The 22804-nt window shown below is 42.7% G+C and overlaps 1 protein-coding gene and 1 long non-coding RNA gene across 5 annotated transcripts; both read left to right on the forward strand.

Annotated features, from left to right (window-relative positions):
* The first annotated feature begins 1688 nt into the window (after positions 1 to 1688).
* Positions 1689 to 20454, forward strand: nfat5a (nuclear factor of activated T cells 5a). Of its 4 annotated transcripts, none has more exons than XM_085779465.1 (12): positions 1689 to 2044; positions 9208 to 9374; positions 11801 to 12434; positions 12624 to 12807; positions 14152 to 14342; positions 14466 to 14638; positions 14942 to 15076; positions 15199 to 15251; positions 15362 to 15494; positions 16161 to 16345; positions 16435 to 18628; positions 18759 to 20454. In XM_085779465.1, exons 2-12 carry the CDS (start codon positions 9239 to 9241, stop codon positions 19148 to 19150), a joined length of 4410 nt encoding a protein of 1469 aa, XP_085635591.1. In that variant the 5' UTR covers positions 1689 to 2044; positions 9208 to 9238; the 3' UTR covers positions 19151 to 20454. The 4 variants fall into 4 exon arrangements, with proteins under 4 accessions (XP_085635591.1, XP_085635589.1, XP_085635592.1 ...); XM_085779463.1 differs by having other exon boundaries at positions 9246 to 9374; XM_085779467.1 differs by lacking the exon at positions 12624 to 12807 and adding an exon at positions 11171 to 11233 and having other exon boundaries at positions 2019 to 2044; positions 9246 to 9374; positions 11801 to 11956.
* Positions 20455 to 20478: 24 nt separating this feature from the next.
* LOC146985964 (uncharacterized) lies at positions 20479 to 21869 on the forward strand. The gene is made up of 2 exons (XR_015036006.1): positions 20479 to 20625; positions 20740 to 21869. It is a non-coding gene; the product is annotated as an uncharacterized LOC146985964 (long non-coding RNA).
* The last annotated feature ends 935 nt before the right edge of the window (positions 21870 to 22804 follow it).

A 22804-nucleotide genomic window follows, 5' to 3' on the forward strand; every position in this document is an offset into this window, starting at 1 on the left:
CCTACTTCATGTGTTGTTTTCTGTTTTCATAAGAGTTTTGTCATTTGGGTGGGCAGGCTGTATTTCTTCCCTTTTTTTTTCGTTGCTCATGGAAAAGGCGTGAAGGAAGTAAATGATCACTGAGTTCAAAGCTGCTTCAGTTTCAGGGACCTGGTATCTGCTCACTGTCACACTCTGCTGGCTCACTGGGACAGTTGAATATAGAGCAGGGTCATTATTAACATTATTGGTTACACTTATACCACTAGGATAAAACAAATTGTCTGTCATCAAATAGGCCTATCAATTTAGTAACTTGTATCTTTATACAAACATACTTTTTTTCTATATGTGGGAGTTTTTATTTTTTGTACTCAAATTGACCAAACTGAATTGGTGATTTGTGATTTGTGACTAACTGCTGATGTTTTTGTTACAATTGATATACCCAAATTTACAGCCATTTAAAGTTAGACACTGTCTGATTATTTGAATTTCCATGTGGTCATAAAGCAGGAAGTTGCAGAAGTGAAGGCCACACACACAAAGACATTTTATCCAATCTCTGCTTTATAGCCTGCTATTCAGATTAGCTGTTGGCACTTGACTATTTTGTTCTGAATTTATTTGAGCTCCACTTCTGCCACTTTGCTTACGGTGATTCAACTGTGTCTTTAAGTGAACAGGTTGGATTCAAGGACACCGAGGGTGGTCTCTACTCAGCTCCAAGGAAACGTGAAACATGAGACACTTGCATGCAGATCTGTACACTGACTTTGACGCTTGTTCAAATGCGTTTCATTCTGCTTATCACATACAAACTCTGGGAGTTCCTTCACTTTGCCTTTCAGTGAAAAGCGTATGAACACAGTCTTCTGTTATCTAGATGGTGTCATTATGATGGCATAGTCACAAGACCGAAGATGTTTCAAACAGTGCAAATGATACAGAGCTTAAGATAATAATGCACTGTTTGCACTGCAGTCTAGCAAAACGGGGAAAGTGAAATAGCTACCTACTGTGTTGTTTGTGTCTTATTGGTGGTTTTGGGTGTTTGTGCAATCATTGTAGCCTATATCTTCCCATGCTACATTTTGGTCACTTTGTCAAATAACATTTTTCTTTTGGGCTGTCTAATTTTGGTCATTTTACATCTCTCTAGGGTCAATTTGTGTCTATTTAAGCTTTATGACTTCCAAACAAGAAACAGTAGCTGTCACTGTCACTTCTTATAGAGGCTTTAGCTACATAGAGAGTGAGACCCACGACTGACCTCTTGGGCCCCTACACTTTTAAACGGTTGGCCTGTTTCTGTAATCCATCCTGAGGGAACCCGAGGCTGTGTGTCTTTCCATGACAGCTGAAACTGATTCAGCTTTGCTGTCACGTCTATCCATTTTACTCAGGACATAAACAACATAAATATTAGATGGGGATGGTGACGATATGCCAATAACAATCAAAAACCAAGCAGTGTGTGTAGGCCTACTGTAACCAGATTACTTTCTTCTGTGATAGTTGAGGCCGTGGATGTATTAATGGAAGCTGGGTGCACGCTACTGCGCATGCGCCCGGGCAGCAGAAAGGGGCGGGGCCAGAAGGTGGGCCGACCAACTGTAGGCAAGTGTGTGTGTGTGTGTGTGTGTGTGTGTGTGTGTGTGTGTGTGTGTGTGTGTGTGTGTGTGTGTGTGTGTGTGTGTGTATGTGTATGTGTATGTGTGTGTTCGTCTCAACGTAGGCACGAAATGTGTGTGTCCTCTCAGCAAAAACATACACACTAACGTGAGGCGTGCTAGTTAACGGTTTTTTTCCTCTTCTAGGTATTGAAAGTTTTATTTTTATCGCCTTATCAAGACTGTTTCGATGCTGTAATCTGTAAATTAAACATTCCGCTTGTAAAAAACGCAATATTTATTGGCCAAGGCAGCCAGCCCGACTTCGTTTCTTCTTCTAAAGAGTGTCCGCTTCCCCTCCCCTCGATGAAGCGCTGCGATGCCCTCTGATTTTATATCCCTCCTTAGCTCGGATCTCGACCTCAATTCCCCCAAATCTCTATACTCTAAAGGTAAGAAATGACTAAAGCGAGGCTGCTGTTATGAAACTAGCCCGTCATGTCCTTGTTTTGAACGGAAGTAATAACATGAATGTCTTGTTAAGCTGCTAGCTGCTAGCTGTGGTGGTGGTTAGCCTCTTTTCTGCAGTTAGCCAGCCGAGCTAGCCCAGGAGTTAGTTAGCTGCATTTTGCACTGGCGACTACCTGGACCGACTGGTTAAACTGAGCCAATGTCACATGTGAGGACAGAGCATGGCACGAAAGGCTGACCCTCTGGTTATAACGGTGGCATTACACCAACATTAATGTGTTATTATTAGTTATTATTGTGGTGGTGGTGGTGGGCTGGTTGCTAGCACTGTGTTTTAGCCACATCTACGTGAGGTCGCTCTGCAGCCACATTGTTCAGAGGTAACTTATGTCTTGGTATAGGACCCTGCAGAGGGGTGTGTGGTTGGTTGTGTATCACAAGAAGAAAAAAGGGGGCTGATAAATAAATAAAAAGTTGAACGCGTGTGTAGTTTTGGTTATTCTCCTTGTTTAGTTTCCAAGAGTGAGTGACAGTACCCCTGTTGTTTTGTGTTATGTGTTATGGGTGGAAGTGAGCCAGAGTTATCCTCCTCACATTTCTCTGGTTCCAGTGAAAGAATGCAGTTGTTGGCATTTCAAAGCCCCAGAGCTCAGTCTCCCTGTCAGGACACACAGAGGATGGTGCTGCCCTGGCTGCTTGGACGGCCCTACTAGTGCACAATATGTATCCTATCTGTAATAGGCTTTGGACACGTGTCAGGCAACTGTTATGTTATTATTAGGTGGGTGTTGCTGCATCGTGGAGGAACCAGACGGTTAACTCCTGTTGTGGTCAGCTGCTGGGTTGATGGGTTTGTACCTTTGGCTTTCAGCGCAGGGGCTCGGTCTGTAAGTTAATTAGCTCTCTGTTAACAAGGGGATCAACTTAATGTGTAAAGAAACCAACCTAAGCTCCGACTCAACACCGTCAGCTATCGTGTTATTGCTTATTCATGAGAAAGCCTTGTATGCTGTATGTTGGCGTGCACTGCTATTAGAGAGGTAATGTAACCTGAGAGGCGTGGATTTATGCATTTTGCATCCTGATGGATGCTGTTAGAAAACAGAGCTTCCTCCTCTGCCTGTTTTACCTCCTGGTCTAAGCTTGAGCCCATATTTTGATTGCTAATAGTTTGGCAATAATGCCTAATGCATCTTTTACCTGCCTGCTGTCTGACCTGCTGGACTCACATCTGTCTGGCTGTTATGTATAGGGTGCTCATGAGCCAGCAGAAAGCATTGCTCTGTGACCCTGAAACACTCAGTTGAGCCTGCCATATGGTTGCACTGTATCACATGGTGGCTGTTTATTTATATCTCAGTAATTGGGTGTGTGTTGTGTTGAGGTCAAGGTAGCTGAGTCGCTCATCAAAGATCTAGTCGGAGACCACATGTACATCACACTGTAAGTGAGAGAGGGGACAGCTGGCCGTGTTGCCATTTGGCCTGCTCGAGTACTGTCTCTGCACCATTTAGTTGGTCAACTTTTGGCCAAGAATGAAGCAAATGTAGAACCTCAAGTGAACCGTCGGTCCCTGATGTTTTTAAAGTGGGAAATAACCTGTGCCAGTCACGTCTTTTAGCAAAGGCAAGAGACCTTATTTGCCCAGTTTGGCTCAGGGAAGCACCAGGAAGGACTTGCTTTGTCTCACAACTCTTAGAGTGACCCAAAAGGCAGTGATTTAATGTTAACGTTGATTCATTATGAACGACAAAGGGCTTTAAGTACAAAGTAGTCAAATAATATATACATATAGCCAGGACAGACACAGGAAATTATAAACACCTTTACAAGCTGCCAGCTTCATGATTACATAAAGTTTTGATTACATTTTCATTACAAAAATCATTCGTAATGCATCTAATGTTATTATTGTCATACTTTTACTAGTCCATAATAACAGAAGTTTAACTACTGACATTCATTAGAAGATGTCTGGTTTGTTTTATTATCATAATGATTTATTAAAACAACACAAAGATGCCAAATCAGGCAGACAGAAATTGCGTGCTGCTTCTTTCTCACATGCTGAAGGGTTATCTCTTTGGCCTCATCAGTACTTCTTCCCTCTAACTTCAAGTGGAAATCTTTAATGTGATAATATTGCTGAAATATTTTATCTCTGCACAGCTTGTGTGTCTTATCAAGCTTCTGTTTCAAGTGTTTTCATTTAGATGGATTGAAAAATCCAGAAAGACAGTTTAGTCTTAGTGAGAGGGGGGAAAAAATACTCCATCAACTTATCAGTGTGAGAAGCTCGAGCTGCAGCATCAGTGAGCGATTAGATTTCCAAAGTGTGAGACTGACGCACAGGGCATTCATTACAGCTCTGTATAGATTTGGTTCTACCATAAAATGGCAAGAAGTGTTAAATGGATGTTTTACAATGTGAGTATTTTTCCTGGGGATCATTTGGTAGAAGGTAGTGACAACATTGCTCACAATGCAGTGTGTGGACTATCCAGAGAACGTGGTGCTACTGTGAATTGATGTAGTTTTTCCACTATAACAAGAGGATGGGAACTTAAAGAATTGAATAAACAAAACCAAAACTAGCTGAATAGCTAGACTGATACCGTAGCAGCTTTAGTTCTATTCTCATAGCTCCAGCACAAGCCATTTGTTGTCTGACATTTATTTTTGTACATTATGGACGACTTGAAATCAGCATGGTCATTGATTAGATAAGAAATCATAATTTAGCTTTGTTAAGTTCTATTTATATTAAATTGTTCCTGAACAGAGTGTAGACGCATCCATTAGGCTCCATTTACTGTCAGTCACCTGAGACATATGAGAAGAAATGAACGTTCTCCCTGGAAATAATCATTTGAAAGCTTGCTGTCTCATAACTTTAATGCACATGCTTGTGTCTCTTTGTGTTTGTTAATTCACTGCATCTTTGTAAACTCTAACAATGGTTGAATTCAGGCCAGGTTAACGACTAAAAACATTTTGGAACGGTTAAAAATAGATTTAAATACATCTAATCGTTTACTATTGCTCTCATTTATCCATCTAACCAATTATGCAGCCACCTCAGATACAATATCCAGCGTTTCCTTGCCATTACATTTCAAGGTAAACAGAGCTGGTGCAAATAGCCAAAATGGCATTCTTTGTGGTTTGAGTGTAGTGAGTGGCTCTTTTGTCAGTACCCTGGCTTGAGCATATCGTTATGTGTTCAAGAGTGTAATTAAAGCAGCCATTGTTGGGCACTGAAATACATTCTTGGTCTGCATATTTTTTCATTTGCAACAAAAACATAGCCCTTATGAATTGTCTATTCATCTGTCATCCCCCGTCTTAGTTCTAAGCCAGCTGCAATGAATAAAAATGGACTGGTGGCCTTGCCATTTGGCAAAACCTTTAAAGCATGTGTAATGTGAGCAGCGCATAACTATGAGATGAGGTAATTTAATTGTTCAAAGTGTAGGTTAAAGTCAGTCCACCCCCTGGCAGGCGAGTGTGGTGCAGCTTACTTTTTTCAGGCATACTCTGACAGGCATATAAACTAGCACAGATGTCATCTGACTTCTATAAAAACAAATCAAGACCAATACCAAAATTCATTCCTCAACATTATCAGTGTCCAGTGGGGCACAGAGGAAATTCTGAACTTCTTTTCCCTTTCATCTGAGGATTATCTGAGTCACGATTGGCCTAAAGTTTCCTCCTGTGAAGTAACTCATTCTGAAGCTCCCCTTTGTCAAGAACACAGTTAGTGTAACAGTTTGATTAAAATGATTATGTGGTTAACTGCAAGGCAATTCCTCCAGCAGAACTAAAGATTCATGTGATGTGTTTGATGGCTGTGTTTGGAAGGATGTATAGTTACATTAAGGACAGCACCTCTGTGTAATGAAGGGACTTCAGTGATGGCGTTGATGAATAAAGCTTTGTGTCCACAACGTCAGATACTACATGTGGACAACAAACACTTAAAGTCAGATTCTTCTTGATTACTTGGCCTCCTGTCAATTGTAGGTACAGTTGTTTGATGAAAATAGGGACATGAATATGAGCATGCTTTTTCTTTATATTATAAAAACAGTTCGCGCACATAAAGTATATTATGTGTGTTGTTTTGATATTGATACCGAAGTCAATGTTGTACTTGTATCAGTGTCAAAACAATGAGTGTAACCAAGCCTTATAGAGATGCACAGATCAATTGCATGGCAATCAGAAAAGCCCAGTTTTCAGAGTGATGGATATCTGAGGCTTGTCCAGCCAGTCACTGATCCAGCACACAATAGTTTGCATCATGAGTTGAAACCAGAAAGCCGTCACATGATTTTTGTTTACCCTTGTTCACAGTGAGAGAGAGGCAGAGCCTTTCATCCTAGTTCTTTAATACTAACTAATGTTTTATTATCAACATACAAATACAGCTCATAGAAACAAACACTGAATCAATGGGCTAAATGAGTGGTTTGTTTCATTTATTTTAATGTGCATTTAGATTCAGCCATGAAAAGTGCATCATATCTCTGCTTTTTGATAATACTTATTTTTCTCTCCACCACCATCATCCATGCCACAGTTTGTAAACTCACTATGCAATTACATGTGTTTATTCATGCAAATGATTCAGTTATTCAGATACGGGCCAGGACCTTTATCCTGTCACCTGCCAAGAAGGCTGCAGTGAGTTCACCAAAATTGGAAATTAGAAAAACGTTGCATGGTCTGATGAATCTCTGTCTCTGCTGAGGACACGGCGCAGATGGTCGGGTGTCAAAATATGAATCCATCCAGCCAACCTGCCTTGTGCCACATGTCCACACCGGTGGTGAAGGTGTGAATGGTGAGCTGAATGTTTTGTCGGCACTCTGATAGCAAACAATCGGGGTCTGAGCGCCACTGTTGCTCATGTGGATCTCTTTATGTTCACAAATGACCGTCTTGTAATGGCTACGTCCAGCAATGACACAAAGGAAAACTCTTAACCTGATGTCATCATGACCAGTGTACTTTATCAGTCTCCCCCCGTCACCAGATCTGAATTTAGTAGAGCTTCTTTGGAAATTTTGAGCATGAATGTGCAAATTACTAATCTACAGAAATGATGCAATGCCGTCATGTCAACACCAACGTCTCATCTCGTGGAATTCATGCCTTGAACAACTGACGCTGTATTGACAGCAAAGGGAGGAGGGCCCACTGAGTATTAGTGGCCCTAAAGTGGTCACTGAATGTATAAACTATACAAACACTGTTTTACATATGGTTCAGTCCCTGGACAGTCGGGTGATGACTAAATTCAAAACACTGAGTGAAATCCAGGCTCTGCATTTACATACTCAAACTGAGTGGAGTTACTGAGCAGTGAGCAACACTGACTTGTGCCTGCACTGATGATGACCCTTTATGGTTTTAAGATAATTAGATGAAATATTATATATGATAATACTGAGGGGATAAACTCACTGTGGCAGGCAAGCATTATTTTTATTTTACATAACACTAGATGCAATAGATACGATAGATGCCCCTTGTCATTATCATGTCAGTGATGTGTTAGTGTATCTATGAAGTTTGTTTCTGATGGATTATAACTACTCGGCTACACTGTTCTGCCTACGGGTGGCATCATAAATAGGTGCATGTGTCTTTAATGCACAACCCATGGAGTTGTTCACTTGGAAAAGTCTGTCGTCCTACTGTACCTGGCTTTGGGACCCTCCTGGCTGGCTTTAAGGTTGTCCAGACCAATCAATAACCATTTCCATTATCTTAACTACATAATAATAAAAGCAGTTTTGGCAGGAGTAAGTAGCGTAATGTCACATGTCTGTGAATGGTGACGGCAGTTGTTCATATGTGAACATTCGCCATGTATGAATGGGATACAGGCAGGTTGAACACACATTCCCAGTGTGAAAGCATCTATGTGAAAGGGGTATATTAGTCAAGACTGAGGTCACGTCGGGGTGCCAGTCAATCCGTAATACACCCATGCACAAAGACCCCCTCTCTTCATACCATGAACAAAGCACAACAGTCTCAGATGGAGGGTCATCCCTCTGGATGGACACGTTTCACTGTAATTTTGAGCAAACTATTCATTTAAAACAGACTAGCTCTGGATAAGCAGTAGAGCATGAAGCGGGACCTCCATTACAGGGATTTTAAGGTTGGCCTGGCTGCCTGTCTGTCTTTGTGAGCCGTTGTAGCGTGTAGTTCCATGTGTGAACTGTGGGGACTTTGTCTTGTCACTCCCTCAGCATCGTTGACGTCACAAAAGTGCGAGATCATGTGTCTTTGTCAGCTTCACCGTTCTGCTGGTGCTAAGTCATAGCTGTGTATCAGATGACTACTACACATGCTGGGTGCCACCGATGCACAGCTGAAATATCCATGTCGGGGTGGTGACAGGTCCCTGTTTCTTAGCAACCAGACTACCTAATGATGTGTTCATCTGCCATGAAATGTGGTTTGTGCCAGTGTAACTGCAGTGGTTGCTTATAGTCTACTTGGAAACACCATCAAATACCAAGTAATGCCTCTGCAGGTTTTATTACAGTAAACCCCGCAGGCTAATTTAGAGCATCATAAGATACTCTGTGTTGTGTTAGTGTTGACAGCAGAGGTTTTTGTAGATGCAGGAGAAATTGTGATCATGAGACCAAGGTTTGCTTCCACTTATTCTTTTGAAAAGGGAACAAGGAAATGACAACCAATCTGAGTGAGGCACAGCAGTAGTTTTGTTTACTGTTACGCTCACGCAAGTGCAGTTAATTATTCACACAATAACATTTTGCGGAGAAGATGCATCGGCTGTATTTAAAAAGAAGTTAGGTCTTTTGTTGAGTTAAATTAGTTAAGTGCAATGCAGTCTGGAAATTTTGGAGCCAGTGTTTAGTAATTAGTCATTAGTGGTGCTGCATCTTAAGACACTTATCCATTAGCCTCAGTCTCCAGGCCAAGCGCATGCCTGGCAAAGAACCCTGTTTGATATGGGAGGTTTTGTGCATGATAAATCATTTAGTGTTTAACTTGTGAGAACTTTTTGTTAAGACACAATTACTGTCTGAACATTTCTGCTACGTGTGCTAGATACTTTGTCTAGTAAATAAACAATCTGACTTGTGTTTTTCAGAACCTAACATATCTTCTCCTGCTCATCCTTTATGGCAGAGTCAGTATATGACCTCCTCCCTAAAGAGCTCCAGCTCCAGCCGTCGACCGCCCAGACCGACCCACCCACCATGAGCCAGAAGAGTGGGGGAGAGGCAGGACCTCCTCCCTCTGCAGCCTTGGCTTCAGGTGAGCTACCTGCTCAGCCATTAAAAACCATGATCTGGGATCAGTGTCCCCTTGCCAAACTATTCCCCAAGTCAGTAGGGGTGAAGAAACTAATACGGCCTTGTATCAATTGTCTGGGGGCAACATCACCCTTTCACCAGTTTCTGAGACAATTCATCTTAGTGACTCTATGAGACTGTATTGGATGGATAGTATATTATTTTTTATTTCAGCAAATCTATTTTAATACTGCTGGTAGTCATTAGGGTTCACTAGTGTGTCCATTAAGCAGCAGTAGTACCAGATAAAGGCATGGGGAAGAGCAACTTTTCACAGTTAGCTGTATTTTAATATATTTTGTGATTGTCAGTCATTAGTTCCAGTATTACAGAACCGACCAGTTGGGAATTATCTGTTGCCACTGTTTTTATTGGTCCCAAAGATCTGTATGATAGTTTGTTTGAAAGGCTCAGTGTTAGGAGACCCTGAGGGGTATTTTAGATGTTTGTGTGATTAACATAGCAGCACCATGGGAAGAGGCATTATTCACATCACTGTGTATGGAGGCTTAAATATTCATTCACAGTGCATCTGTAATAAATGTCTGCAGCTCTTCACTGGCCCATTTTACCTAATAAAATGGATTGACTCAAAAAAATATGATGACAATTGGTGATTAAAGTTTTAAAACTGTTCCTAAAATCAATTAATATGTACTGTAACTATCCAATGCTAGTGGCAGACTATAAACTAAAAATCTCAGTGGCGTATTTGGAGTAAATGTTGTACACGGTATGTTTTTTTTTTTCCTGGAAAGCTTTACTCTGAATAACAGCTACAAGAAATGTTGAGTTTGCATTAACAGCATGCTAACATAGCTTGTTTTTTCTCATTTCACTCATTTTTTCAGAAGCACTTTACCCTGTGATGCTTGTGCTCAATGTTTTGTTTTTTTGCCACATGGCTTTTAAGGCAGTTGTAAAATGTCTTTGAGTGGTCCATACACACAGAAACGAATGCAAAAAAACAAACAAATGCAGTGTAACCTTGTTCTTTCCTTTGGCTTCAGCAGTCATCTCAGGCATCTCTTTTGTTATACCATTGTATTGTGTTTTCAGAGTCTGTGTATTAGCACCATAGATTGAAGGCGATAGTATGGTTAGGTTTTATTCTGAAATCCCTCAACAAGTGCCTAAAGCAGAAACAGCCTACGCACGTTCACACTTAATCTTATACGCCCTCATACATACAACAGAGGATCATGTGAAAATTTCCCAAGGTTTCAAACATTTTGAGCTTTGCAGCTAAATGCAGCTACTCCCACGTTTGAAAGCAGCTGACCTTTCCCATATTATGAAGGTTCTGTCTCTTTATGAAACAGTGAAGTTGCCCCTGGCAGACAATGGATTTTCTTTTCAATTTCACTTAGTCAAGCAAAGGAATATGGTCTGATCTTGGATCATGGTTCAGGGCAGTCAACATCAGCTGTAACTGGGAAGGATTGTAGTCCTCATCTAAAGAGCAAACTAACTGGTCCACAATCATGTTGGAGAGAGCGCTTTTGTTAATGCTACCTTTTCACTATCCTGTCTGACCCAGCTGGCCCTAAGCAGTGCTGATCAAAAGCATGACTACTGTAATGTCCTTAAGATCATCATTAACCAAATACACGTGCTTCAAAATGTCTATAAATGATCAACTTCAAAAGTTACTCCTTCGTTCAGTATATTAACTCATCCAATTTACTGATTGACAGAAGTTGAGTCTTGAATGATCAGCTCTCTTGTTGCTCATTGGCTGTCTCGTTTTTATTGCAGGAAGTTCCCTCTGAGGCAGGGAGTGTCTGCATATAAAATGGTCTGCAGTTCACTGCTCCATAGGTCAGAGGCTTGTTTATTCTGTCTCCATGGCTACGCTCAGTCCCAACCAAATCTTCCAATTGGCATGCGCAAACTACTGTTTACTACTGAATGCACATTGCACAAACTGTACTGTAACCCTGGCAACCCTGGCAAATTTAATTTGGCGCCACATTACCAGCTTGCAAATTTGGCTGTACAAAGAAATTTTGACCAGATTTTGTTATGTTTTTTTTTTCTTCTTCTGGCAATGTGTATGTAACAATTTGTAGCTTGCTTTTGTTTTTGTAAACAAAGCATGCCAGTTTTGTCACATTGATTTATATTGAGAAAGGTTTTGTAGGAATCAAAACATTGTGGGACCTATAGTACCCTTCTCAACTTTAACTTCAGAATATTTGATCAATGCTTGACAGCTCTCGCATGCACAGTGAGAGCATATAACCCACAACAGACTGTTGAAATTAGAGTTGGGAAGAGGGGAAATCAATACAAATTATGCACAAATTCAGCTGCTTGAATGGGACTGCTAGCCTGCAATGTGCTGGACAGCTGTACTAACTTGTTTATCTGTATATACTACCGCAGATGCCACCTCTTCCACCTCCAGCCCCTCTGCCTCTTCCTCCCTGGCCACTGGAGTCTCGTCCACTGGCCCCTCTACCTCATCCTCGGACCATCTCAAGGTTCCCCCGCATCTCCACTCCGCTGGAGGGGATGGAGCCGGAGCTTCAGAGATGCAAGGTATGGAGGGTGCTGTATCTGCCCCCAGCAGAAGCAACAACAGTGGAGCAAACACTGCAGCAGGAGACATAGGGTCAGGAGTGTTGTCAGGGCTAGGAGTCCAGCAGCCTCAGAACACCCCATCAAAACGGAGGCCTGTGTTGAGCATATCCCCGCCACCTGAGGACCTATTTGACGACAGCCAGATGTCTTGCCAAGAGGAGCCAGCCGCGTCCGGTCCAGCCGGCCCAGACTCGGAGCATAGCAGCAGCATGTGGGCCGACGACTCCGTCTCCAACTTCAGCTTGATCAGTTCCATCTCCTACAATGACAACACAGAGGTGCCGCGCAAATCTAGAAAACGCACGCCCCGCCAGCGGCCAGGCCCCAAGCCTGCTCCCCCCGAGGACAGCATGGATGTGTTCGATGCTGACAGCGCCAAAGCCCCTCACTTTGTCCTATCCCAGCTTGGCACAGACAAGAGCAGTGCCATGTCCAGGTGCGCTGACCCTTGTCCCATGCACATTGTGGTAGCATAGAAACATAAGACTACCTCTGTCCCTCCATAGGAAAACAGTGGAAACAGTGAAAGCTCATTTAATTTAATATCTTGGGTATTTGAATTTAGAAAAGTCATATTAATGGAATCCATCATGTGATTTGTTTCCTTTTTTTTGTTGCTCTGCAGCTCTCTTGAGTCAGGGACCGCAACAAAGAATGGGTCACTGTCCGCTCAGTTCCCCCAGAAGAGCGACGGGAAGGAGCTAAAGATCCTGGTGCAGCCAGAGACCCAGCACAGAGCTCGCTATCTGACCGAGGGCAGCCGCGGCTCTGTCAAAGACCGCACACAGCAGGGATTCCCCACTGTCAAGGTTTGACACAGAAGGCCAACGGCTCTTCCTTGACACAGGAAAAATATTAACACCTAAGTTGGAAACGACTGAATAAGGCCAGAGACACACAGGACACGGAGCATGGAGTACTGTGCACCACATGAGAACGCCAGTACAGACACATCAGAAGCATTCACTCTAACCACTGCCCACAGCCATTGACTTCAAAAGCGTAATTTTACAATGGCTAACCTGCCACATTCTGTATTCAACAAAAGACCTAGTTTTCTTAACTTAACTGGGCAGGGAAATGAAGGAACAGCCACTGTGCTCATTCATTAATTAGGCACCAAACCCTCCACTACTCCACTGAAGCTGCTCCCAGTTGTCATGGTGTATAAAGTATGAAGCACTCAACATCAGCTCACGTGTTCTGTGATAACAAGTCTAGCTTTGAACAAATGTGCTTCTTTTGTGATATAATTGAAACTTTCCCTACCTGCATTGTATTACCTTTGTACACTTCTGTGGGCTCACACAGGCTTTTTCTGATAACCACAGAAAGCATCCACATAAAGCATCACACTCTTCAGTACGCACTTTGTGTATTCATGTTGCTTGACAAGGATTCTTCAATAAGAGAACCATCACATTTGATGCATTTTGCGCTTGTGTTAACATGGTAACACTTTATTTGACACCTATCTCTATAATGCATTATAACCATACGTATAATGAGTTATAATGCAGTTCTAGCACTGTATAACTATAGTTACAAACACTCATAAATGATCATAATGCGTTAACAATAATCATAACACACTATAAAGCATTTTATTGTGACTTATAAGGTCAGGTATTATAATACGTTATAATTGTTAGTAACTCGCTGACAATGTCCACATCGATAATGTATTATAAATATAGTTATAATGTGTTATAATTGGCTTATAAACATATATAACTATCATTATAAACACTCATAAACTATCATAAGGCTTTATAACAATAAGTATAACACATTATAGAGCATTGACCTTATAAGCCATTATGAAATGCTCTATGATGTGTTATGCTTATTGTTATAAAGACTTTTGATAATTTAAGAGTGTTTATAATGACAGTTATACATATTTATAAGCCAATTATAACACATTATAACTATATTTATAATGCCTTATCGATGTGGGCATGTGAGTGTTTATAACTATAGTTATACAGTGTTATAACTGCATTATGACTCATAAGTATGGTTATAATGCGTTATAGAGATAGGCATCAAATAAAGTGTTACCAAAAACATTTTTTATATTTAATAGTGTTATGTTTTCTATTATCAGTGAAGGTCGGGTTATTTACACAGTTTTCTGTTTTTGTTCCCAGTTGGAAGGTGTGACTGAGCCCGTGGTGCTGCAGGTCTTTGTCGCTAATGACGCAGGCAGAGTGAAGCCTCACGGTTTCTACCAGGCGTGCAGAGTGACAGGACGCAACACTACCGCCTGCAAGGAGGTGGACATCGAGGGCACCACTGTTATTGAGATCCCTCTGGAGCCCAGCAGTGACATGACACTCGCGTAAGATGTTATTTCCTACTGGTTGATGTGGGATTAGTCAATATTAATGCTGAGTGAATGTTAAAGTAGTACACTGTGTGCTTGTTCTGTTCTGTACTGTAAACCGTGTGCCTGCTTCTACAGGGTGGACTGTGTAGGAATTTTAAAGCTACGTAATGCAGACGTGGAGGCCCGTATTGGTGTAGCAGGATCCAAGAAGAAGAGCACCCGTGCCAGACTGGCTTTTAGAGTCAACATCCCCCAACCTGATGGCTCTGCCCTCACTCTGCAGGTCCCCTCATCACCCATCCTCTGCAGTAAGTAGTTCAGTCCCAACATGAACTGAAAAACAGGTCAGAGCTACAAAGGAAGCAGCTATCACCAGGCTCCGTGAGGATAAATGCTGGGGAATTGAAATGCGTGCGTTTCCAGTGTGGTGTGTTGTTTTAGCTTTTATCACGCATCACATTTGGTGTGGTGGCCGCAGAGCTCAGCTATGGTTGGGTCAGACTGCACAACCCTGCTTCCTTTTGTTTCAGGGCGTTCTCCGTGCCCTCTGGCAAACACTAACCCAGATGTCATGTGAGTTTTGATTGTTCCACTCTTCTGTCGTTCTTCAGCCCAGCCAGCAGGAGTGCCAGAGATCCTGAAGAAGAGTCTACAGACCTGCTCCGTGAGAGGAGGAGAGGAAGTATTTATCATTGGAAAGAACTTCCTCAAAGGAACCAAAGTTATTTTTCAGGAGAACATTGCAGGTACTGTAGCTGTCTTGGTGTTGCTGGCGTTGTCTTTGATATTTATGAGGATACAGGTTTCTGCATTTAAAACTCCTGGTGGACGGAAGAATAAAAACCTATTTTTTTGGTTATATTTGTAGATGATAATTCCTGGCAAGCCGAGGCAAAGATTGACATGGACCTTTTCCATCAGGTAAATGCAACAGAGGCTTTTGTATACTCTTGTGTTTCTGCTTAAATAATAAGATGTTGTGTCAGACGTGCCAACTTTCATTGACCTTTTCGATATCCGCTGTTTTTCAGAACCATTTGATCGTGACAGTTCCTCCGTTTCACAACCAGTCAATCACTTCTCCTGTTTCTGTGGGAATCTTTGTGATGACCAACGCTGGTAGATCACACGACGCCCAGCCCTTCACCTACACTCCAGACCCAGGTGCAGTCACTAGCTCCAGGTTGCCTAGATCAGTGGTTCTCAAAGTCGGGTCCGGGGATCCCCAGGGGTCCTTGAGGGGGCTCAAGGGGGTCCCCAACTTTTCCCCTAAATTTTACAATTTTTTTCAAAAAATTCTATGACTTTTTTTTTTCAGAAATATTACATCTTTTCCCAGAAATTTCTCAAAAAATGTTCCAGAAATTCACTCCATTGGTCCTAATTTGAACGTACATTGACTGAGAAAGTAACATTATTCAGTCTTAGAACAAATATTTTAGTATTTCTGATGTTTGTTTCAAAATCTTGTCCAATGGGGGTCTGTGGTCTAATTTGTGTCAGTTTAGGGATCCTTGCCTAGATGATCATTTTCAGACCACATGGAGATAATCACTTTAGTATTACAGGGCTCTTGTGGGTTACCTTGTAAAGGTATTGATAAGCTTTATGATTATGGCTAACATGATAATGTTAACCATATTTTCTTATTAGGAAAATGCTAATTGTTTTGTCAATATATTGTCTGTAACATCTTGATGTTTCCAGTTAGAGCAGATTTATTTAAATCAAAATTCACTCCTGGCTCATCATGGAAACTTGTATCACAGTCCAGTCACAGGGTAATATATTATAAATCTGAATGTATTGTGTTTCCACTCTTACCCTCAGCTGATAACTCCAATGCCCGGACAATAAAAACAGAGGGACCCTCTCTGGTCAAGACTTGTATATTTGATGGCCAGATGAAATCTATGTCCTCTGAGCGAACCGACTGCTCTGGTCAGCCTTCCAAACGGCAAGAGGACACACCGATGGAAGTGTCCAGCAATCCACCTCCCACAGATGTTTTTAAGGTAATATGCATGTTATTCTAAAGAAAGAGAAATATCTATATATCTCAGGAATTCAGTTGGTAAGATTATTGTTTCCTCTCCTCTTCCAGACATCCCCAGACCCTCTTGTCTCAGTGCAGCAGACTCTGGAGCTCAGCTCCAGCCCTCATCCAGGAGGAGAGTCTTTTCAGAGCCCAATGCCCCTGCAACCTGAGGATGTTGAGCTTCCCCAGGCGCCCCCTGTCTTTCCGAGCCTAGAGTCCCTCAGCACTATGCAGAAGCAAGACATTGCCCCCACAGCCCCCTTCCCAGTGCCGGGAGACACCACAATCCCCCCTGTGACACCAGAAGTCCCTCAGCAATTCCTCAGAGACCCTCAGGATAACCTGCCTCCTGAGAATTCAAACAATAGTGGGGGCGTTGTAGTTGTGGCCATGCCCCAGATAGCAACTCCTGCTCCGCCGCAGTCACAGCAGTCACAGGTCCCCTTGTTTCCCCAAGAAGGAGTGGCGCAGTTGGAGAGAGCAGTAAGGGAGCTACAGGCTGGAGGTAACACCACGCTCCAGCAGGTGTTGGAGGCAGCGGTAGCCCAGCAGCAGCTCAACTCTGTGCTTTACAGCCCCACGCCCTCTGCAGACTCTCTTCAGCAGCACGTCCAGGAGAACATGAACAGCCTTAGATTGGGGACCACGGATAATTCACTCTCGACACAGCAGCAGCTACAGATGCAACAGCAACAGCAAATGCAACAACAGCAGCAGCAGCAGCAGCAGCAACAAATACAACAGTTTCAACAGCATCAACAACTGCAACAACAACAGCAGATACTAGATAACCTTCAGCACCAACAACAGCAGCAACATCTTCAGCAACAACAACAGCAGGTCCTTGGCAACATGCAGATCCCACAGCAACTAATACTCCAACCACAAGACCAACAGCAACTGCAGCAGCAGCAACAGCAACTCATGGAGAATATCCAACAACAGCAACAACAGCTGCAACAAAATCAACAACAGCAAGTCCTGAACAACATCCAGCTTCAGGATCAGCAACAACAGAATCAAATGCTTAGCAACTTACAGCAACAACATCAGCTACAACAACAGCAGCAGCAACAGCAGCAGCAAAATCAAGCTCTGAGCAACCTACAACAACAACAACAGCAACAACTACAGGAGCAGCAGGTCTTAGAGAATTTGCAGCAGCAACTTCAGGCCGAGCTGCTGCAGCCTCAGATCCACTCCACCACGCAGGTGCAGCAGCCAGTGTCGCTGCTTCAGCAGGCCGGAGAGCTGCTCACCATCCAGACCAGCTTCCCGACACAGCCTCCGTCGCACACGTCGCCCCCACAGCAGCTTTTCCAATCACCCCGGCCCCTCGCTGAGACCCAGGGCTCTCAGCAGCAGCAGGTCCAGGCTGCCCTGCTCCAGAATACGCTCACGGTCCTGACCGGTGGCGGCCTCAACTCGGAGCAGCAGTCCCCCGGGTCGACCCTCTACCTGTCCCCAAACCCTCAGCCCCAGCAACAGCAGCAACAGCAGCTGGCGTTCATCTCCTCCATGGAGACGTCTACCAGCCAACCCCAGCCCGTTGCCATGTTTCAGAACCAGCCCCAAGCTCAGCTGTCCCAGATGCAGCAGCAGAGCACCCCCATGGAGCAGCAGCAGTCCGCACAGCAGAACCAACAGCAGCCGCCGCAGCTTCCGATGGGCCAGCAGGGCTCCTTGTTTCAAAGCATCCCAAACCACTCGCAGGCCAACCCCGTCTCCCAGAGCCAGCTCTCCCAACCCCAGCAGACAGGCCTGCTCCTTTGCACGACAGACCTTAACCCCCAGGCTATGCCCCCAACTATTCTCTTTAGCACCCAGCCCCAGGGGCCTTCGCCTATAGGGAGCATCAGCGTTGGGATCCCTCAGCCAGACCCAGCAGAGCCCATGTCCTTTCAAGACCAGAGCTCCTCAGGCAGCAACCCCACATCCACCGAGAACCAACAGCAGAGCCTGTTCCAGGAGCAGCAGCCAATGCAAGTGGGCCCGAGCTCCAGCAGCGTCCCGAGCAGTCAACCTGTGGAGCTGTTCCTGCCACAGACGTCTCTGTCTGGCCTGCAGAGCACCATTGGCTCACAGGAGCTGAACAATCAGGCTCCAGCCCCTGGCACGACCATCTTTGTGGTTCAAGGCGGCGTGGGTGTTGTTGCCAACCCTGGCCAGCAGCCCCCAGAGCAACTTTTCCAGACAGCCGTGGGTGGGAATGTGGCTCCACAGGGACAGGCCAACCTGTTTGTGTTTGGCATCCAGAACGGTAAGATGATTTTGGGCTTCTCTACCCTGTTTTCCTCAACAGCAACTGAACCAGTCCTTTATGCCACAATTATGCTGTTTACCTGCTGTTTGATTATAGTGATTATTACAATTTTTCTGTGCCTTTTCAGACTCTCCCCAGCTGCTAAATTCCTCTGGACCCACTCTGCCAGCTCAGAGCCAGGCCCAGAACTCCAGTCACATGCAGCCTCTGTTGGACCAGGCTGCCTCTCCGATGCCGGCCGCCATGCACAGCAGCTTGCAGAACAGCCTCCAGGCGCAGATGCAGTCCAGCTTAGAGAACGCCATCCAGACCACCCTGCAGAACGCGATGCAGACAAACACACAGACGGCTCTGCAGTCCAGTTTACAGGCAACTATAGAAACAAGTCTGCCGACTCCAATGCAGACCAATCTACAGACACAGATACAGAGCAGCTTACAGAATCAGTTGCAGGCGTCAATATCTACATCGTCCAACATGGATAAAATTGAGGACATACTGGAAAGCCTACAGAAGTAGTGATAAATATTTGGACAATGTGGGCACTAAGGAGAGTGAGTGATATGTAGCTGAGAGTTATACACCCAAACAGCAACAGAGTGGCGGTGCATGTTTTTTTGTACCTATGCCACTAAACTTAGAAAAAAAATTAATAATTAAATGCCCCTTTTATCTAAAACCCCAAATCATGAGCTCATGTAACTCATTGTTTTTATGAAATATCTATAATTAATTACAGCCTTCATACATCCATTGTCCTTGAATAGATGAATCCGCCTTTGTTATTACCCCTCTTGCAGGATCAGAGAGGCCTGTAATAACAGCTTTATCCATCAGTCTGAGAAATGCAGTGTTTTGTTGTCAGAGTGTTTTAATAATGTGAGTCCTAAGAGATGATTATGATTAAAAAAAAAACCTGTCAGGTTTGGTGGAAAAACTGGAAAGGGATAAAGAATGTCAGTGACAAGGAAACGGGGGAATAGTAATGTGATGGAGATGAGGCTGTAAGAGCAGGCAGAGAATATAAAACAGCCAGCCATGGAGTGAATATCAGATTGCACATAAGTATCAGGTATGGGCTGAATCTCATTTTGTGAGTGTGTAAAGTCACTTCACTCATCGAGACACGGTCAGAAAAGGAGTGTTTTTCTCTGTTGGTCACAAAGAGCAACAGTGAAAACGTGGGGAGAAATACCTGGTTTAAAAAGAAAAAAACATAGGTGAAATAATTTCACAGCCACTCAATTTAAACTTCTTTGTCCCCGGACAACAGAAGATCTTTCGCAATTAATCAAACCCTTGTGTTTGCACATGTCAACAGTTTGACTAAATTATACTCTAAGAGTAAAGACTGTTAATTTACGTACATTTGTAGAATGTTTTTGCCTCCATCTTATTTGCTGCCATGGCTGGAGTTTGCACCTGGGCGTACTCTTATTAGAGGGAGGACAGTTAAATGTTGATATCAACTCCGCTCCAAAAATGAAATGAAATGAACTCGCTCACCAAAATGGGCTCTCCCTCCCCCTGCAATACATTCTTGGTATTGCAGGGGATTCCCCCTAATGTGCAGAAAGCAGCGAGAATATAAAACACTCACAAATGAGATTCAACGTGGTGAATAATGTGACTTAGTCTTTCATTTAGGCACCTCCCAGTGTTTTCATATGTTTAGGCCTCATCACTGGGTTTGCGGAAGCTTTCTTGGTGAAATTTTAAGAAGCATTGTAGTGTGTGTATCTTTTTATTTTGTTTTGTTTTGATAATGTGGATAGAAAGAAACTTTCCACTAGTGAAAATGGAGTGTTGTGTGGTTTTATAAACATTTTATCTCAAGCACTTTATAACCTCTTTTGTGTAACCAGCTAATCCTTATATCCGTCCACAGCTCTCTACTGACCCAGCTGAATTTGTACTCAGAAACGTCCAGTTAAAAAACAAGAAAAACAACAAAAAAAGGAAAAAAAAAACAGAAAGCAGTTGTCTTTGTAAAGGTAAATACATCTTAACCAAGCATTTTTACATTTTCTCATGTCAGAATATTTTTGAGGTCTAGGACAACTTTGTATAGAATGTCTGCTCACTGTTGAATCCCTCTTTGTATTCAGTCTCAGTGGTCCAGTCAAGTCTGTCAACTAAAAAAAAAAAAACTAGCCATTCCCACAAAAGCATTGTCATTTTTCAGTGTTGGAGTGGTAAGAAGGCCTTTGTGTGTTACACACTGACAAATACACCTAAAATACTGATACATCCAGACTGTGCATTGAAATGAAGGATTTTCATTGTTATGCTATTTGTACTATTTACTGTTCAATCTTTCACTTGAGACTGTTTTACCTTGTGTTGTGTTAGATATTTAAGTTTTTTTGTCTCAGTGTGTTGGTACCATGCTCAGGCTGGCACCATGTGAAGTTGGCACCCAGTACCCGTCCCTTGTGTTGTGAACAGGGGCTCACTGGTAAATGAAATCTCTGTTACATAGAGGCCGCCATTTTGATTCTATCTATGGTGCTATGTGCAGAAGTGATGGGCACTTCTGATGTGATGATGTTAGTACATAACAGTTTATACTTTAATCAATAGCACTGACATAAATTGTTAGCTTCGAAGCAGAGTTGAGTCGAGAGAGCTGGCTGTTGTTGTGGGGTCAGACTGGAGTGCACCCAGGCTTACCAAAGCTCCTGTTGTGAATCCTCGTCATTGTGTCTCATACTTGTCCTTTTTCGAATGCCCTCGTTATGTTTACTCATTTTTACTCACTCATTTAAATTATGCAGCTCTTACATGAATAGCAGTTCAGCATGTTGTTGTGTTTTAAGTACATTTATAAAAGACGTGTAAAGGTACTTTGTTTCAAGGATCATGTAATCTCATTAACATTTCCACCAGTTTTTACATTTCTCATTACATTACTCTATTTTTTGATGCAAAATAGTACTGCTGTACTTTCCATATCTACAACAGTAGCCAATTTGGCATTATTATCAAAAGCCAATTTTTGAGAATAATTCAAATGTTAGACTAGCATTGTTCACATATGCATCTGTTTACATTTTCATAGTCATACTATTTTGTCCTGCAGCTGTTTAGTGATCCATTTTAAAGTAACTTATCTTTTTTAGAATTTTGTATCCATGTATCAAAATGTAGAGTATTTTTGTAAAACTAAAGTTTTTTGGTTTATGCTCATAGCACAGATTATCATTGCTGGTATGTTTTTTCCTGAAATGAAGCGGAGGTATATTGTGAAGTGTATGACTGAAATTAGAAATGTTAGTAAAAGTGGACATCAAGCGGATCTGTTAGAAACTTCATTCTACTGTTTTAAACATTTACCCAATTTGTATAATGTAAAAACATGGGCTAGGTTTTCTTGTGTGTGTTTGTTTTTTTTCTAACTTTTTTTTTTTTTTTGTGGAAATGTCATGCATCTCAAATGGCACTTTGACTCATCCATTACGTGTAGATCAGGTCAGGACACAGTAGTGAAGTTTCCAAGCATTCCATTCCTCTTGGGTTAGGGGAGTTTAAGAGCACATGAAGTTGCGGAGGAAGCGCGGAACAGTAATGCCTCTTAAAGCCATACCAACACAGAAAGCCAACCTGTGACTTCAGTTTCATGAATGTAAATTTTACCTCATGGTGTGGACATAGAGCTTGCTCTACATCGAACATCGGACCAATTACAGATTATGAGAACACATATTTTGAGGCAGAAGGGAGGGGGGGTGGATGGATGGATGGATGGATGGGGTGGCACCAACTGTCATTTTGTGTCACTGTACATTTGTCAGATTGTTTTGTCTCGGGATTGTGATGTAATTTCATGTTGTTGTTGTTGTTTTTTTCACGTCCGGTTTCATTTTGAGCAATCCAGGATGCTCAGTCTGACTCTACGAATAGCCACTTCCACCTGAAAAGAAAAAAACAAACAAAAAACGTGTGATATTGATTTAATGTTGGCAAAGATAGCACACAAATCTTTACACTATCGGTTTTGTCCTTCAGTCATGTAAATGAATATCCATGTATATTTAAATGTGAAATATACTGCAGGGGTATCTTGAATTTCAATTGTGATGCTTTCAACAGAACTTTGTGTGCCTTGATAACTTAACCGTTACTCTGCTGTGTTCACTGGTGTCCCTTTTGTGTCTGCTATTTGGCCCCTTG

The sequence above is a fragment of the Trachurus japonicus genome, chromosome 6 (genome assembly GCF_045865225.1).
Source record: "Trachurus japonicus isolate A0001 chromosome 6, Traja_1.0".
Lineage (NCBI taxonomy): Eukaryota > Metazoa > Chordata > Actinopteri > Carangiformes > Carangidae > Trachurus > Trachurus japonicus.

Excerpts from the sequence above, each read along its gene's own strand:
- nfat5a (XM_085779463.1), top strand. The coding sequence starts at position 1,972 with ATGCCCTCTGATTTTATATCCCTCCTTAGCTCGGATCTCGACCTCAAT. Across the intron at positions 14,343-14,465 it reads AGCAGTGACATGACACTCGC|GGTGGACTGTGTAGGAATTT; the intron begins GTAAGATGTTAT and ends CTGCTTCTACAG. Across the intron at positions 15,252-15,361 it reads ACATGGACCTTTTCCATCAG|AACCATTTGATCGTGACAGT; the intron begins GTAAATGCAACA and ends GCTGTTTTTCAG.